This window comes from Pseudorasbora parva, chromosome 4 (assembly GCF_024679245.1).
Source record: "Pseudorasbora parva isolate DD20220531a chromosome 4, ASM2467924v1, whole genome shotgun sequence".
NCBI lineage: Eukaryota > Metazoa > Chordata > Actinopteri > Cypriniformes > Gobionidae > Pseudorasbora > Pseudorasbora parva.
Window position 1 is genome coordinate 5,293,209 of NC_090175.1, and position 20,000 is coordinate 5,313,208.

Genomic DNA, 20,000 nt, shown 5'->3' on the forward strand with positions numbered 1-20,000 from the left:
ATAACTGAGACATGAAGAACAAAATCAGTCACATATGAGAGATAATGTCTGTTTATACAGTGCCACTGCCTTTAGAAAGTCATCATAGTGTGTTAAAATCTTCACCTGTTGTCACATTACACACCACAACCCTCCTCATCAAAAGCACATTCTGGAGGATTATTAAAGATGGAAAAACTAGAATAACAGGGTTGGAAAAGTCATCGCCCCCTGATTTAATACTTCTAGCAGAGGGATGCAGGGTTTCCTCAAGAATTTGGATGCAGTTGGACAGCATCCATTTTCCCTTCAATCCTAACAAATCGGCCACGGAAGAAAAACACCCCCACAGCATTATGCTGCCACCACCATGCTTCACAGTAAACATAGCTTTTAGAGTAGGGAGTGTGGCCCTTTTTTTTTAAGGAAAGGCTTCTCTCTTCCAGCGCTGTGTTTGGTGAATAGCAAAAAGCTGATGATGAGGGTTATAATGTGTTCATATAGCTCAAAAAAGGTAGACTTATTTTCCAGGGTGTAATGTGACAAAAGGTGAAGATTTTAACAGGTTATGGTGACTTAATATAGGCACTATGTGTTGCCTATGTAGGGCACAGACGACAGGGCGGCTCACTAGAACCCATCTGCCAGTATTAAACCACGCAGAAACAGCTGTGTGTGTGTGTGTGTGTGTGTGTGTGTGTGTGTGTGTGTGTGTGTGTGTGTGTGTGTGTGTGTGTGTGAGAGAGAGATAATATCTGATCCCGCTGGAGTTTCATTAGTGGGGAAAACTCAGATGATGATTGAGATTGATACGAGCCTCACGGTCATTTGGACGAGTGCATGTGTGTGTTTCAGAGAAACGCCATTTCCTGTGTGCTAATAAAGTGTGTGTTTTCAGTCAAATTAAGGTCTGAGATACACACACACACGTTTGTTTTTGTGAATTGTGGGGACATTTCATAGGCGTAATGGTTTTTATACTGTACAAACAGTATTTTATATCCCCCTACACTGCCCCTACCCCTAAACCTACACAACACACACACACACACACACACACACACACTCACACCTCACGCACACACACCTCCCACACACCTCCCACACACTCACCAGTTTCACACACACAATGAATGGAGGCGATGCCTTTCTGAAGTGCAGGATGGGAATCTTGGGCTTCGGCCGTTCCTGGGAGAAACAGAGAAAATGAGAGTGTGTGTTAGTGAGTGTGTGTGTGTGTGTGTGTGTGTGTGTGTGTGAGGTGTGTGTGAGAGTGTGTGTTCCCCATAGTGTCATCAGTGTTTCATTAGAGGTTATTACGGCTCAGAGTGAGTTTCTCAGTGTTAGGGTCTTCCTCCTGAGAGGTGATAAAGATGCTGATCGTCTAATGAGGCTAATGATGGAGCGTACAGGAAACTCATTAGTCACCGCGTGTTCTTCTGAAAACAGCTGACGGCTAGTTTGTGTCTGGGCATAAACCTTGATTCATTACTAGCATTATATTTGCATAACTAATCACTACTCGACCTGTACATCAACCACATTCCCATGAAGACAGCCAGGATTACGAATCTCAGCATTTGAGTGGATCTGGGATTCTTCATTTTTAGTCTTTCTTTTGAATTCAAAGAAACATTAAAGTCACAGAACCAACTAAAGACTAACACTTAAGGAAATAAAAATATGCAACAATTGAAAAATTAAATTAGTACCGTCAGTCATCTTTTTTATGTCTATATAGTCCTATAGCTGACTATGACTATAATGCTTTATAGGGTCGCATCATGCTCTTTAGGTCTATGGCGTCCCATACAACCGCTTGCAGGAAACTAATGAAATTTGGTACACTCATAGAGAACAGTCAGTCCTGCCACCTTATCAAATTTGGAGTCTATAACTCAATCCCTCTAGCGCCACCATCTGTCCAAAGTTTAACTTACATTACTGCTAATAACTTTTGACCCGCGAGGACTAGAAAAAAAAATGACACACCATTATCCTAATTTTTCCACCATTTTAAGCGGACCAAAAACCGTACTTTTTGAACTCCTCCTAGGTCATTGCTCTGATGCAGCTCATCTTCAGACCAAAATGTATGGAATTCAAGTCGATTTGTCAAGCTGTTCTCGAATAACACAAACGAATTTGACAAAGACGACGCCAAAATGAATGTGAGGCCATATCTCCGTAACGCTTCAGCATATTCTGACCTTATTTAGTGTGTTTTATGACAACCATGACCTGAGGCGACCTGCACAGTTTCAGCACAGAGCCACCTAGTGGTCAGGAGACACGGAATATAGCTATTCTTGATTATAACTTCTGAATGGTTTGGCCAAAACTCACAAAACTGGTCTCAACAGATTTGAGTCACACAATATCAAATTGTTAGCCTGACAATCCAGACCCACATCAAGATGTTTGGTCTGGAAACTCACCATTGACGGCTCAATCCGAGGGGCGGATAAACGGTTGTCTTTCAAACTCCCTCTGCACACGATAGGATAGCGCTACAACCAACCAGAGCAACGAAGGTGAAGCAGAGCTCGCTGATAGATTAAACATTTGCCGTATCCGGTCGGCTAAACTCCGAACACATCTTCCCTTTTTAAGAATGACTTCAGTGCCGTTCTTTGTTCTTTTCTCAGAGAAAAGCTTAACTCCAAGTCTTCCAGAGTCACGGTCAAAGCTGATTCGAAAGACCGCCGCCGTTCGCCAGTTTCTGTGTTTACTAGAAGCACGCAAACGCAACTCGGCCGTCATTATGTTAAGCCCCGCCCACCGACTCTATACACGATGTGATTGGCCCATCAAGAGTTTGGCGTTTACAGCTCAGAAGGGTATTGAGAGTTGCTAGACGACACTCGTGGGCAGATTAGATTTGCTGCCGCTAGGGTGCGTCTAGATTTCTAGGCTACCAAATTGTCCCATATCAGCCATTTTGAAGGTGTCGGCCATTTTGAATTTTGTCATGAAATGCTATTTTTTATGAACACATTGGCGTATCATTACAAAACTCTCTGTGGCACCATGTCCTGACGATACTCAAAACATTTCCATGTAGTGCCACTTTGTTGTCTATAAGTTAAAATGGAATTTCCAAAAAGACAGTTTGTTCTATTCTCGCCAAATTCGAATCACTCTTCAGACCGTGCCGACAAACAGTTATGGATTTCGTGTCGATTGACAAAACTGTTGCTCTGCAACAAATTTGACGGCATGATGCCACAATGCCTGTATCTCTGCGATGCTTTGACATATCGACAACTATTGAATGAGTTATTGTCACCTCAATCTGACCGACAATTTGCTCACAGCGCCACCTATTGGTCATAATTGATAAACCATTAAATCAAATACTAATTAGTGCATTTATAATTTTTCAGCCAATTTGCCTAAAATCATCTTAAAATGTCTTTTCTTGCCTGTTATCTCGTTATCTTGCAGCTTTATTTATTAATAATATTGAGTTCTGAAGTGACTCACCTTTGACTCTTCGTATGTGTAAAAGCCCTTCTGGATTTTTTTTTCATCCACGTCACAGAACGCTTTCACCTGCGCGCGCACACACACACAAACACACAGACACAAACACACACACACGTTGTGTTTTCATGTTTTATAGGGACTTTCCATAGACGTAATGGCTTTTATACCATACCAACCATATTTTCTATCTATTCCCTATTCCCTGCCCCTAAACCAACCTAAACACACACACACACACACACTGCCCCTAAACCATCCCATCAAAAAATGGACAAGGATTTCGGATATTGCCATCTTTGAGGGGACATTTTCAGTCTCCATAACGTAGGGTTTACCAGGCCACACACACACTGTCTATAATTACTGATATTATGTCTATAAACATATGGAAACGTCCGGCGCTTCAGTGTTACCTTCTTCTGATTGTTGGGACTGAGGCTGCGGAAGAGCTTGCGTCCCTGTTTCCCAGCGCTCCATATAGTGAATGATTCCCATTGGCCGAGCACTCGCTCCTGCAGGAAGTCCACGCGGAGCTCCCAGATAGTCTGTCTGAGAGCAGGAGGACAGCAGACGGTTAACAGAAGAGAAATAATACAGAAATACATTCACTTGACATTTTCCAAAGACTAAATATGGTCATCAGCTGTACCCCTCTTTCCCCTACTTCATCTAGTTGGAATGACATGATTTATTTTAGTAGTTCTGATTAAATTATTTTAAGGTCATACAACAAGACTACCACAAATTATTTCAAACCAGTAAGATTTTGTTGTGAAAGCATAATTCAATTTTGTGGAAATGTGTTCCTTGATTTAATTACGTTCGTTCAGAAGTTTATTTTTTTTGAGTCGTGAGGTCAATCTATGACTTCAGGGACGATGAGGAAGGAGAAACTGTTTTGTGGGGTTATTTAAAGAGAACAAAACTTCCTCTGCGTATGTCCCTCACCTGGGAGCACCATGAACCACTAAAATACATAAATCAACACTGAACACACACACACACACACACACACACACACACACACACACACACACACGTAATGAGCGGACATTGGGGTTTGACGTCCAGCTGTGGCCTGTTGGACAGACGGCGTGAAAATGTGTGGAATTCCAGACACACTGAGTGGGAAGATGCCACTCATTCCACAGAGACAGATAACACACACACACACACACACACACACACACACACACACACACACACACACACACACACACACACAAAGAGACCCGTGAGAATATGAGGATCTTGACATTTTTTTTCTACTAATAAATTAAATGCATAGTAAGACTCCAGCTGTGTGTGTGTGTGTGTGTGTGTGTGTGTGTGTGTGTGTGTGTGTGTGTGTGTGTGTGTGTGTGTGTGTGTGTGTGTGTGTGTGTGACTCACTCCAGCACAGAATGTGTTGCTGCGCGTTCATGATATCGGTACACCAGCAAACACTCGTCCACTCGGACCACAGACCCGCCGCAACGGAGACTCTGGTAGAAGAAGATCAGGTCCTCAGGAACGCCCTGAGATCACACACACACACACACACGATGAGCTGAGATCAGCGGCTGCTGTGTGTGTATTTCAGAGAGCTTCACCTTTCCTCGCTCCTCAAACGGGCCGACTCTCTGGAACCAGAGGCGCGAGCAGAACCAGGTCGGCATGACGACCGTCGGCCCGTGGGACGTGTAGACCTTCCATCGGGAACAAACCAAGACTTTAATTCAGGCGCTCAACATGCCAGATCATAGGCAGAATTAGGCCATTTAATACAGAGATATGTGGAGAGTGACCAATGGGATTCCACTGTGGGCGGAGCTACTGCACACTGTATATAAATATATACTAGACTGTATATAAAACAGAAACCATGTGACCAATCGAAATGCTGACGCAGAGACGGTGTTTAAAACCGTTTATTAATCTCACTGGTGATTAATAAATCTGCTGCTCATGAACGTGTGTTAAACATTAAAGCATGTTTGATCCAGTTTAGAGTAGACAGATAAATCACACTGAATCCTGTCACAGCGTCTGGTTAGGAGGAAAAAACATTCACACACACACACACACACTGCTCTAATGTCTAATGAGTTTACTTTGGCTGCTTGTGTTCGGTCTGAGAGTTAAAGATCAGGGCGAGCCAGACACACACACACACACACACACACACATACTACTCCTGCCCCTAAACCTACCCATCACACACACAAACACACACACACACACACACACACACACACACACACACACACACACACACACACACACACACACACACACACACACACACACACACACACACACACACACAGTCTTTCTGTTTGTTAAGGATGGAGTGAGGAAAGAGAAGTTGTTCAATGATGACAAAAGGGATGAAATTAATGAGATCTATGTTAATGAAGCCTAACATCACATAACGGGGTATAAATATACTTAATCCAGTGTGTGTGTGTGTGTGTGTGACATATTAGGACACAAATGTGTAAAATGACACAGGTATTACAAGGAGAGGGTGAAATATGAGGACATTACCCATGTCCCCACTTTTCAAAATGCTTATAAATCATACAGGATTTAAAAAAAAAGTAAAAATGCAGAATGTTTCCTGTGATGGGTAGGTTTAGGGGCAGTGTGTGTGTGTGTGTGTGTGTGTGTGATGGGTAGGTTTAGGGGCAGTGTGTGTGTGTGTGTGTGTGTGTGTGTGGCAGGGGCAGTGTAGGGGGATAGAAAATATGTTTTTTACAGTATAAAAACCATTACGCCTATGGAGAGTCCCCACAATTCACAAAAATAAACGTGTGTGCGTGTGTGTGTGTGAGAGAGAGTTTGTATGTGTTCAGATACTGACACTGAGCTGGTCAAGTGTGTCGTAATGCCTCAGAGATGTTGCCCACTAGACATGTGTGTGTGTGTGTGTGTGTGTGTATGTGTGTGTGTGTGTTTCACTGGATAACCTCGACTGGAATGCGCAAACACACCCAAGAGAAACACAACTCCCTCCTCAACGAACGAGAACATGCGGAGGAGAAAATCAGGACAGAAAACCATCAGAAAAAACATTAAAGGAGTGTTTAAAATATACACTCTTTCCTGGTGGTTGCTAGGGCGTTGCTAGGCAGTTGCTAAGGCCTTACTAGAATCTGAAGTCCTAACTCTCCCTCTCTCTCGGTTCATAATTTGAGTGTTTTTTGGATGATTTGGGCTTCCACGCATCACTCTGACCTCCGACCCTCGGGGTCCGTTTCCCGCCACGCGTGTGTATGCTCTACGCTCGCCGTTTCCGTGGAAATATCTGTCTTCAGGTACACATCCTGTTTCTGTGGCGACCTACTGACCGCGTGGCACGCGACCCCACAAAACACAACACGCCTCGCCTTTCCTGACACACACCTACACACACATCCTGCCGACACACACACACACACACGCTGAGAGATCAAACGGCCTGTCATAAATGAAAGACTCACACACACACACTTCAAATCCAGACAATCCCTCTTTACTTCCTTAACAATTTGTGGAAAGAGAGCATGATTGCTAACAGAAAGGCCATAAAAACTGCTAGATCTGCTTATTTCTCAAATCTCTTAGAAGAAAACAAACACAACCCTAAGTATTTATTCGATACAGTGGCTAAATAAAGCAAAAAAATAAAGCTTCAATTTCTGACTTTTGTAAACAACACAGCAGTAATGACTTTATGAGCTTCTTTACTAGTAAGATTGATAATATTAGGAATAAAATTATAACCATGCAGCCGTCTACTACAGTATAACTTTAGACAGAGAATTGTAGTGTCACTGAGGAAAAATTACACTCATTCACTACTATAGAAGACACACACACACGTTCACTGCTATAGAAGACACACACACACACATTCACTGCTATAGGAGGAGAAGAATTGGCTAAACTTGATAAATCATCCAAATCAACAACATGTATGCTTGACCCTATACCGACTAGGCTATTAAAAGAGATACTTCCAGAGGTCACAGATCCTCTGCTTAATATCATTAATTCATCTTTGACATTAGGATATGTACCGAAAACTTTTAAGTTGGCTATAATTAAACCACTTATTAAAAAAACGCAACTTGATCCTAAAGAATTAGTCAATTACAGGCCAATCTCGAATCTACCGTTTCTATCAAAAATACTAGAAAAGGCCGTGTCTTCACAACTATGCTCCTTTTTTTTAGAAAGAAATGTTATCTGTGAGGATTTCCAGTCAGGATTTAGACCGTATCATAGCACTGAGACTGCTCTAATTAGAGTTACAAATGATTTACTCTTATCATCTGATCGTGGTTGTATCTCTCTATTAGTGTTACTCGATCTATATCTAAATTACAGCACATGCTTTCAATGCAAAATGCTGAACAGTTAGTACATGCGTTCATGAGCTCGAGGCTAGATTATTGTAATGCTCTACTGGGTGGTTGCCCTGCTCGCTTAATAAACAAACTCCAGCTAGTCCAAAACACACGCATTATAGCCCTTTATGTCTATTGCGATCTCAAAATTGTGTGTGTGAGTGCCTGTGTGTGTGTGTGTGTGTGTGTGTGTGTGTGTGTGTGTGTGTGTGTGTATACCACCTGTGTGAGGAGCTGCTCTGGACTCAGAGAGTTAATCCACCTGGTGTAGCGTTCAGTGGAGCCTTCAGGAACTCGACACACTTTACAACCAACAATCTGACAAAACACACACACATGAGAGACATTAGAGTTTATCTTCACAATCTGGCAATATGTAAAATATAATACAAGATATAAATGTTTTATAGACATACAAGTGTGTATGAGGTGAATGATAGGAACCATCATTCAGACCGATATTACATGCCAAGACAACACACACAAACACACACACACACACACTTTCACTCGTCCGTCTCATTTCCTCCCTGACAGGAACAGACAGCGGACACACACACACACACACTCCTCTGATCTCAGCTCTGTGTTTCTCTGTTTGTTTAGAGCCGCATGTCTTCAGTCTGTCGCCGCTACGCCCGCTGTGACCCGAGGTCAGAGGTCAAAGAAACAAACCAAACCCTCACAAAACACAGACTGTAAAAATAACTGCTGCTGCACATGACAAAATAACATTAAACTCTGTTTTTGGTCATGGGATATGAATGTGATATACATTTCAAATAATTTGAACGATTATTGCCCTGTAAGATTAGTGTTTTCTATGTAAATATATAGTAACGTGTAATGTATTCCTGAGATCTAATATGCTGATTTGTTTCATATTTTTGTGGAAACCGTGATATATTTTATTTTTCAGGATTCTTTGATGAACAGAAAGTTCAAAAGAGCAGCATTTATTTGAAACAGAGATGTTTTGTAACATTACTAATGTCTTTACTGTCACTTTTGATGAATGTAATGCGTTAATAACACGGACTCACCGCGGTGGGATTCACTGCAGCAGCTTCATACTGCAGCCGAACTCTCTGAGGACTCATGACATCATCCTGAAACACACATGACATCATCACGGAACACACATGACATCATCACGGAACACACGACATCATCACGGAACACACAACGTCATCACGGAGCACATGACATCATCACGAAACACATATGACATCATCACGGAACACACAACATCATCACGGAACACACATGACATCATCACGGAACACACGACATCATCACGGAGCACATGACATCATCACGGAACACACAACGTCATCACGGAGCACAAGACATCATCACGAAACACACGACATCATCACGAAACACACACGAAATCACGCACCACATGACATCATCACGGAACACACATGACATCATCACGGAACACACAACATCATCACAGAACACACATGACATCATCACGGAACACACAACATCATCACGGAGCACATGACATCATCACGGAACACACAACGTCATCACGGAGCACATGACATCATCACGAAACACACATGACATCATCACGAAACACACATGACATCATCACGAAACACACACGAAATCACGCAGCACATGACATCATCACGGAACACACATGACATCATCACGGAACACACATGACATCATCACGGAACACACAACATCATCACGGAACACACATGACATCATCACGGAACACACGACATCATCACGGAGCACATGACATCATCACGGAACACACAACGTCATCACGGAGCACATGACATCATCACGAAACACACATGACATCATCACGAAACACACACGAAATCACGCAGCACATGACATCATCACGGAACACACATGACATCATCACGGAACACACAACGTCATCACGGAGCACATGACATCATCACGGAACACACAACGTCATCACGGAGCACAAGACATCATCACGAAACACACGACATCATCACGAAACACACACGAAATCACGCACCACATGACATCATCACGGAACACACATGACATCATCACGGAACACACAACATCATCACGGAAGCACATGACATCATCACGGAACACACGACATCATCACGGAGCACATGACATCATCACGGAACACACAATATCATCACGGAACACACGACTTAAACACGAAGCACATGACCATCACGGAGCACATGACATCATCACGGAACACACGTCATCATCACGGAGCACATGACATCATCACGAAACACACATGACATCATCACGGAACACACGACATCATCACGGAACACACAACGTCATCACGGAGCACATGACATCATCACGAAACACACATGACATCATCACGGAACACACAACATCATCATGGAACACACATGACATCATCACGGAACACACAACATCATCACGGAACACACATGACATCATCACGGAGCACATGACATCATCACGGAACACACAACGTCATCACGGAGCACATGACATCATCACGAAACACACATGACATCATCACGAAACACACACGAAATCACGCAGCACATGACATCATCACGGAACAAACATGACATCATCACGGAACACACAACGTCATCACGGAGCACATGACATCATCACGGAACACACAACGTCATCACGGAGCACATGACATCATCACGAAACACACGACATCATCACGAAACACACACGAAATCACGCACCACATGACATCATCACGGAACACACAACATCATCACGGAGCACATGACATCATCACGGAACACACATGATATCATCACGGAACACACGACTTAAACACGAAGCACATGACATCATCACGGAACACACATGATATCATCACGGAACACACGACTTAAACACGAAGCACATGACCATCACGGAGCAAATGACATCATCACGGAACACACGTCATCATCACGGAGCCCATGGCATCATCACGAAACACACATGACATCATCACGGAACACACGACATCATCACGGAACACACAACGTCATCACGGAGCACATGACATCATCACGAAACACACATGACATCATCACGGAACACACAACATCATCACGGTACACACATGACATCATCACGGAACACACGACATCATCACGGAGCACATGACATCATCACGGAACACACAACGTCATCACAGAGCACATGACATCATCACGAAACACACATGACATCATCACGAAACACACATGACATCATCACGAAACACACACGAAATCACGCAGCACATGACATCATCACGGAACACACATGACATCATCACGGAACACACAACGTCATCACGGAGCACATGACATCATCACGGAACACACAACGTCATCACGGAGCACATGACATCATCACGAAACACACGACATCATCACGAAACACACACGAAATCACGCAGCACATGACATCATCACGGAACACACATGACATCATCATGGAAGCACATGACATCATCACGGAACACACGACATCATCACGGAAGCACATGACATCATCACGGAACACACGACATCATCACGGAAGCACATGACATTATCACGGAACACACAACGTCATCACGGAGCACAAGACATCATCACGAAACACACGACATCATCACGGAAGCACATGACATCATCACGGAACACACGACATCATCACGGAAGCACATGACATCATCACGGAACACACAACATCAGATTTTTTTGGAACACCACCAGATTTTAATATCTAGGTTGACTCAGTTTAACATCTCTGATCAAGCACTTTTATGGTTTAAATCTTATCTGCCCGACAGGAAACAGTATGTGGTAGTAGATGGTGTCAAATCTCCTTGTTTAGATTCGGGAGTAGGTGTCCCTCAGGGGTCTATCCTTGGGCCGGTTCTGTTCTCTCTTTTTATTAATAACCTACCAAATTCATGTCCAAACGTCTTCTCGCAGATGTACGCAGATGATGTAGTAATTTACACTCAAGCTAAAACTATTCAACAAGCATCTGTTGATCTCACAGCTGCTTTATCTCATGTGCAGAACTGGCTCAAGGACTCATGCCTCATGTTGAACACCAGAAAAACTGTGTGTATGTATTTTTCTAAACGTCATGTGGAAATAACCAGATCAAGTGTCTTTCTGAATGGAATGGAACTTGAACTGGTGTCAGAATTTAAAGGGGGGGTGAAACACTCAGTTTCAGTCAGTGTCATGTCAATCTTGAGTACCTATAGAGTAGCATTGCATCCTGCATATCTCCGAAAAGTCTTTATTTTTTTTATAATTATATAAGAAAGATGCGCTGTTCCGAGTCTTTCCGAAAAAAGCCGAGCGGGTGAGGGCGTGTCGTGTGAGCGAAGCTAAATAATGACGTGTGCAGCAGCGCGCTGCAGTGAGGAAAGTGAGTCGCTCTGCGAGGAAAGTGATTCGCTCTGTGAGGAAAGTGATTCGCTCAGTGAGGAAAGTGATTCGCCCGCCGCGTGAGGAAAGTGAGTCGCTCTGTGAGGAAAGTGATTCGCTCTGTGAGGAAAGTGATTCGCTCAGTGAGGAAAGTGATTCGCCCGCCGCGTGAGGAAAGTGAGTCGCTCTGTGAGGAAAGTGATTCGCTCAGTGAGGAAAGTGATTCGCCTGCCGCGTGAGGAAAGTGAGTCGCTCTGTGAGGAAAGTGATTCGCCCGTCGCGTGAGGAAAGTGAGTCGCTCTGTGAGGAAAGTGATTCGCTCAGTGAGGAAAGTGATTCGCCCGCCGCGTGAGGAAAGTGAGTCGCTCTGTGAGGAAAGTGATTCGCTCAGTGAGGAAAGTGATTCGCCTGCCGCGTGAGGAAAGTGAGTCGCTCTGTGAGGAAAGTGATTCGCCCGTCGCGTGAGGAAAGTGAGTCGCTCTGTGAGGAAAGTGATTCGCTCAGTGAGGAAAGTGATTCGCCCGCCGCGTGAGGAAAGTGAGTCGCTCTGTGAGGAAAGTGATTCGCTCAGTGAGGAAAGTGATTCGCCTGCCGCGTGAGGAAAGTGAGTCGCTCTGTGAGGAAAGTGATTCGCCCGTCGCGTGAGGAAAGTGAGTCGCTCTGTGAGGAAAGTGATTCGCTCAGTGAGGAAAGTGATTCGCCCGCCGCGTGAGGAAAGTGAGTCGCTCTGTGAGGAAAGTGATTCGCTCAGTGAGGAAAGTGGAACACACGACATCATCACGGAACACACAACGTCATCACGGAGCACATGACATCATCACGAAACACACATGACATCATCACGGAACACACAACATCATCATGGAACACACATGACATCATCACGGAACACACAACATCATCACAGAACACACATGACATCATCACGGAGCACATGACATCATCACGGAACACACAACGTCATCACGGAGCACATGACATCATCACGAAACACACATGACATCATCACGAAACACACACGAAATCACGCAGCACATGACATCATCACGGAACAAACATGACATCATCACGGAACACACAACGTCATCACGGAGCACATGACATCATCACGGAACACACAACGTCATCACGGAGCACATGACATCATCACGAAACACACGACATCATCACGAAACACACACGAAATCACGCACCACATGACATCATCACGGAACACACAACATCATCACGGAGCACATGACATCATCACGGAACACACATGATATCATCACGGAACACACGACTTAAACACGAAGCACATGACATCATCACGGAACACACATGATATCATCACGGAACACACGACTTAAACACGAAGCACATGACCATCACGGAGCAAATGACATCATCACGGAACACACGTCATCATCACGGAGCCCATGGCATCATCACGAAACACACATGACATCATCACGGAACACACGACATCATCACGGAACACACAACGTCATCACGGAGCACATGACATCATCACGAAACACACATGACATCATCACGGAACACACAACATCATCACGGTACACACATGACATCATCACGGAACACACGACATCATCACGGAGCACATGACATCATCACGGAACACACAACGTCATCACAGAGCACATGACATCATCACGAAACACACATGACATCATCACGAAACACACATGACATCATCACGAAACACACACGAAATCACGCAGCACATGACATCATCACGGAACACACATGACATCATCACGGAACACACAACGTCATCACGGAGCACATGACATCATCACGGAACACACAACGTCATCACGGAGCACATGACATCATCACGAAACACACGACATCATCACGAAACACACACGAAATCACGCAGCACATGACATCATCACGGAACACACATGACATCATTGTCATGTGTGGAAAGTGATTCGCTCTGTGAGGAAAGTGATTCGCCTGCCGCGTGAGGAAAGTGAGTCGCTCTGTGAGGAAAGTGAGTCGCTCTGTGAGGAAAGTGATTCGCTCAGTGAGGAAAGTGATTCGCCCGCCGCGTGAGGAAAGTGAGTCGCTCTGTGAGGAAAGTGATTCGCTCAGTGAGGAAAGTGATTCGCCTGCCGCGTGAGGAAAGTGAGTCGCTCTGTGAGGAAAGTGATTCGCCCGTCGCGTGAGGAAAGTGAGTCGCTCTGTGAGGAAAGTGATTCGCTCAGTGAGGAAAGTGATTCGCCCGCCGCGTGAGGAAAGTGAGTCGCTCTGTGAGGAAAGTGATTCGCTCAGTGAGGAAAGTGATTCGCCTGCCGCGTGAGGAAAGTGAGTCGCTCTGTGAGGAAAGTGATTCGCCCGTCGCGTGAGGAAAGTGCTAATACAGATCGACCGCCGGCCTATCAGTGGGTAAGTCAGTAGCTACTGGTTATATCACCTGTTTAGCATCCTACAAGCCAGCGCTTTGATGGGGGTAGCCTGTTGCTTTCGCTCTCTCCCTCGCTCTCTCTCACGCGCTTCCGGTAGAATTGTCCGTAAGGCCCATACAAGGAAATTCCGCCCCCATTAACGTCAAAGGGGACGCATGATCTCAAAAAACTTGCCGAAACTTATGACTAACCGGAAGTAGAATTTTTGACAAAGAAATACTCCCATCAAACGTCCACCTTAACTTTTGAAACTTTGTCTATGTTTAGTATGGGATTCCAAGTCTTTAACAGTGTAAAAAGATCAGTATGCATGAAACAGCATTTCACCCCCCCTTTAAATATCTTGGGGTAGTCCTTGATCGAACATTTTGCTTCAAAAGTCATGTAAAAAAAGTAGCACAAGTTGTTAAATTCAATCTTCAAAATTTTAGATATATTCGAAATAATTTAACCGTGGGTGCGGCTAAAATATATATTTTTTGCAATGATTATTTCTCATTTTGACTATTGCTTGACTACCTGGTCTCTTGCATGCCCAGCAACACTCCAAACCATAGAAAGTCTCTACAAAAAGGCATTAAAAATATTTGATAAAAAATCAGTATCACATCACTACTGTCATGTTTTGAAAAAACATAAACTATTGGGTTTTCATAATATGATTAATCTGAAAATGGCCTGTCAGATTTACAAGGTTTTACATTCCCTCGCTCCTTCACCTCTGAAGGATTTTATTAAAACTAAAGATTCTTCACAAAGGACCACGCGAGCCTCCACCAGAGGAGACTTGATAATACCCCACAGGTATACCACCTTTGGACAGACAGTTCTGTCTGTCCGAGGTGGGAACATGTGGAATAGTCTTCCGCTAACATTGAGAGAATGCCCTACATACAGTTTGTTCAAAGTCCAATTAAAAAAATGGTTATGGGCAAACCAAAGTTGCACACATTAGTGAGTATGTTGTGTCGTATTTTAACTTTTGTATCTCGTCATGTGCATATGGATGTATTTCTGATGACTAATTAATTTTTGATTCTTATGTAGATATAGTTTATAGGACATTTTATAACGGTTGTTTTTGTGAGCTATGTGACCTTAGCTCGTGGGACTACGGATGGAAATTAGCCCTCGGCTACAATCCGGCATGTTTACATGCATGTATTCCATGTTGTGTTCATTAACATGCACTGTCCCAATCAAATAAAAACAAATAAATAAATAAATAAATAAACATCATCACGGAAGCACATGACATCATCACGGAGCACATGACATCATCACGGAACACACATGACATCATCACGGAACACACAACATCATCACGGAGCACATGACATCATCACGGAACACACATGACATCATCACGGAACACACAACATCATCACGGAGCACATGACATCATCACGGAACACACGACATCATCACGGAGCACATGACATCATCACGGAACACACATGATATCATCACGGAACACACGACTTAAACACGAAGCACATGACCATCACGGAGCACATGACATCATCACGGAACACACGTCATCATCACGGAGCACATGACATCATCACGGAACACACATGACATAATCACAAAACGCATGACATCATCCTGAAACACATGACTTCATCACGGAACACATGACATCATCACAAATCACACATGACATCATCCTGAAACACACGACATCAACACGGAACACATTAAATGATCACGAAACACACATGACATCAACACGGAACACATGACTTCATTACGGAACATGACATCACAAATCACTCATGACATCATCACAAAACACATGACATCATCCTGAAACACACATGACATCACAAAACACACGACATCATCACAGAACACATGACATCATCCAGAAACACACACGACATCATCACGGAACACATGACATCATCCTGAAACACACACGACATCATCATGGAACACATGACATCATCACGGAACACATGACATCATCACGGAACACACAACATCATCACGGAGCACATGACATCATCACGGAACACACGACATCATCACGGAGCACATGACATCATCACGGAACACACATGATATCATCACGGAACACACGACTTAAACACGAAGCACATGACCATCACGGAGCACATGACATCATCACGGAACACACGTCATCATCACGGAGCACATGACATCATCACGGAACACACATGACATAATCACAAAACGCATGACATCATCCTGAAACACATGACTTCATCACGGAACACATGACATCATCACAAATCACACATGACATCATCCTGAAACACACGACATCAACACGGAACACATTAAATGATCACGAAACACACATGACATCAACACGGAACACATGACTTCATTACGGAACATGACATCACAAATCACTCATGACATCATCACAAAACACATGACATCATCCTGAAACACACATGACATCACAAAACACACGACATCATCACAGAACACATGACATCATCCAGAAACACACACGACATCATCACGGAACACATGACATCATCCTGAAACACACACGACATCATCATGGAACACATGACATCATCACGGAACACATGACATCATCCTGAAACACACACGACATCACAAAACACACGACATCATCACGGAACACATGACATCATCCTGAAACACACACGACATCATCATGGAACACATGACATCATCACGGAACACATGACATCATCCTGAAACACACACGACATCACAAAACACACGACATCATCACGGAACACATGACATCATCCTGAAACACACACGACATCATCATGGAACACATGACATCATCACAACTGCTCTTTCATGGAAAACATAATAAATAAGACTCTACTTCAGTTTATCAGCCTAAATATGTCACTGGCGTATTGACTGGATGTGTTCGTCACGCTACTGGTCCCAGTGACGTCCTCACATTTAAACATTCAGTGATTTTCTCATCAGTGTAACACACTCGGTTCACACTCTAATAATCTCCAACAGCGTTAAAAAGGCGTTCGGTCATTCCGCTGGTCACGTATAAAGATGAAGCGGCGTGTCTTTGTGTTTACAGTCACGGCAGCTTCCCAATATCCTGGAGGAGAGCAGGATTCCTGGCGTTCCTGTGAACCTCAAGCTGGGCTGATTCTGGAAAAATCCCTCTGAAATAACCCACCCGCAGACACAGGACATGAAACAAGCCAGAGCCTCAGCAAAGTCAACACAACTAATGGAATTACATGTGGAAGAGTGTGAGGGGGTTTCAGCTCAGGAGAGGCCAGTGCAAGTCTCACACACACACACACACACACACACACAGCCCCTAAACCTACCCATCACAGGAAACATTCCGTATTTTTACATTTTCAAAAAACATCATAGTATGATTTATAAGAAGTTTTCTTCACGGGGACCAAAAAAAAAATTCCCACAAGGACAAGGATTTCGGAAATTGCCATTTTTAAAGGGGACATTTTGTCCCCATAACGTAGGGTTTACCAGGCCACACACACACAAACACACACAATTTTGAGATTGCAATAGACATGAAGGGCTATAATGCGTGTGTTTTGGACTAGCTGGAGCTTGTTTATCAAGCGAGCAGGGCAACCACCCAGTAGAGCCATGCTGACCCCTGACCCCGCCGAAAGCACCAACAGTGGCACGTGAGCATCAGAACTGGAGCAATGGAAGAAGGCGACCGTGAGGAATCACGTCTTCTTTTACATCATGTGGATGGCCGGGTGCATGTGCGTATTTATATGAAGAAGGTGGTCATTATGTTTTGCCTGATTTGGGAGCAGTGTATAAACCTACAATATCTACTTCAACATTAAATATTTAAAAAATACAGTTTTTCCAATGTCCATTTCAACTACTTTCATCGGGCTCTCACTATGAGCTCCTCTCATATGTAAATGATCAGCTTGAACATTCATCTAAATATCCTCTTTTGAGTTTTAAACATTAATACAGTCACACAGCTCTGGGAACGAGTGTGTGTGTGTGTGTATGTGTGTGTAGATCACGAACTGGGAGCGAACAGTAGGTGTGTGTGTGTGTGTGTGTGTGTGTGTGTGTGTGTGTGTGTGTGTGTGTGTGTGTGTGTGTGTGTGTGTGTGTGTGTGTGTGTGTGTGTGTGTGTGTGTTTCGGGTCTCACGCTTTTTCTTGCGACAGACTTGGACTCCAGTGGCTCGGCAGGAGAGACATCAGCTTCTCCATCACATATCTGATTACACAACATCAGTGAGAGCGACACACACACACACACACAGTGCCCGAGGGGTGTGTTACAACACCGAATCAAAAACACAACCGTACAGAGTTGAGTTTAACTTCATTATTAAAACCTGCACTGGCAGCAAAACCTCAGCATAAAAACAACAGAAGCCAATGGAGACGCCGTCATGATGTGAATTTCTCATGATATGAAGCCGCTGAGGCCTTTCACACACCGCAGGGAGGCTTCACACACACACACACACACACACACAAACACACACACACACACACACACACACACACACACACACACACACACACACACACACACACACACACACACACACAAACACAGAAGCATGTGTTTCTGTTTTAAGTATCACAGTGGCACGAAACACAGCAGACGTCATAATGCTCTTCAACAGGAGCTGATCTGCACACATTCATGAACTTATTTCCCTTCCCACACACATGCACACACGCACACACACATGCACTCATACACGGGCACACACACACACACACACACACACACACAAACACACACACACACTCACCGCATCCTGAAAGCAGAGGAATCGTCCAGAGCTCTGACACACCGCCTGGTTTTTAGCAAATCCAACTACAAACAAACAAACACAAAAATGATAAACACACACACACACACACACACACACACACACACACATCATCATCATCAGAATATAGTTTACATCATACATTTTATTTGAATAAAAATAAAGTACAGTCCCCGTCCAAATTTATCATCACAATATTGTAAAAAAAAACCTTATTCAAATATTTATATCTGACACAGATGTATATTACAGGTTTATATCAGGGCTCTCCGCTAGCAGGAGCTCGAGGAGCGCTTGTGCTCCTAATAAATACAATGTAGGAGCACTTTCTAATCCATCAAACACATTACAATTATAACCTTCCCATTACAGGACCTTTAAATTAATGTCCAGGGGCATTTTTACCATCATAAGAGCAATGATTTCTAATCGTATTAAATAACCCTAACCCTAACAATTAAAATAGATCAGTTGTTAATTTAATCAATAAATTCAGTTAGAACAATTAGACACAATCAGACTGTTCCCAATCAGATAAGATCAGCCTCAAAACATCCGTCACTGAAGCTCATCTGAAGTGG

The 20,000-nt window shown here is 43.7% G+C and overlaps 1 protein-coding gene across 2 annotated transcripts in view; it reads right to left on the bottom strand.

Moving 5' to 3' along the window:
* The window catches only part of b3gntl1 (UDP-GlcNAc:betaGal beta-1,3-N-acetylglucosaminyltransferase-like 1), a 26,076-nt gene that overhangs the window by 1,421 nt on the left and 4,655 nt on the right, over positions 1–20,000 (bottom strand). For both annotated transcript variants that reach the window (XM_067440673.1, XM_067440672.1), the window contains exons 4-11: positions 19,399–19,463; positions 8,885–8,950; positions 8,064–8,159; positions 5,061–5,156; positions 4,861–4,985; positions 3,882–4,017; positions 3,466–3,534; positions 1,093–1,167 (exon numbers count right to left, since the gene is read on the bottom strand). In XM_067440673.1, the coding sequence (XP_067296774.1) occupies positions 1,093–1,167; positions 3,466–3,534; positions 3,882–4,017; positions 4,861–4,985; positions 5,061–5,156; positions 8,064–8,159; positions 8,885–8,950; positions 19,399–19,463 (728 nt within the window). The remainder of the gene's footprint in view (positions 1–1,092; positions 1,168–3,465; positions 3,535–3,881; positions 4,018–4,860; positions 4,986–5,060; positions 5,157–8,063; positions 8,160–8,884; positions 8,951–19,398; positions 19,464–20,000) is intronic.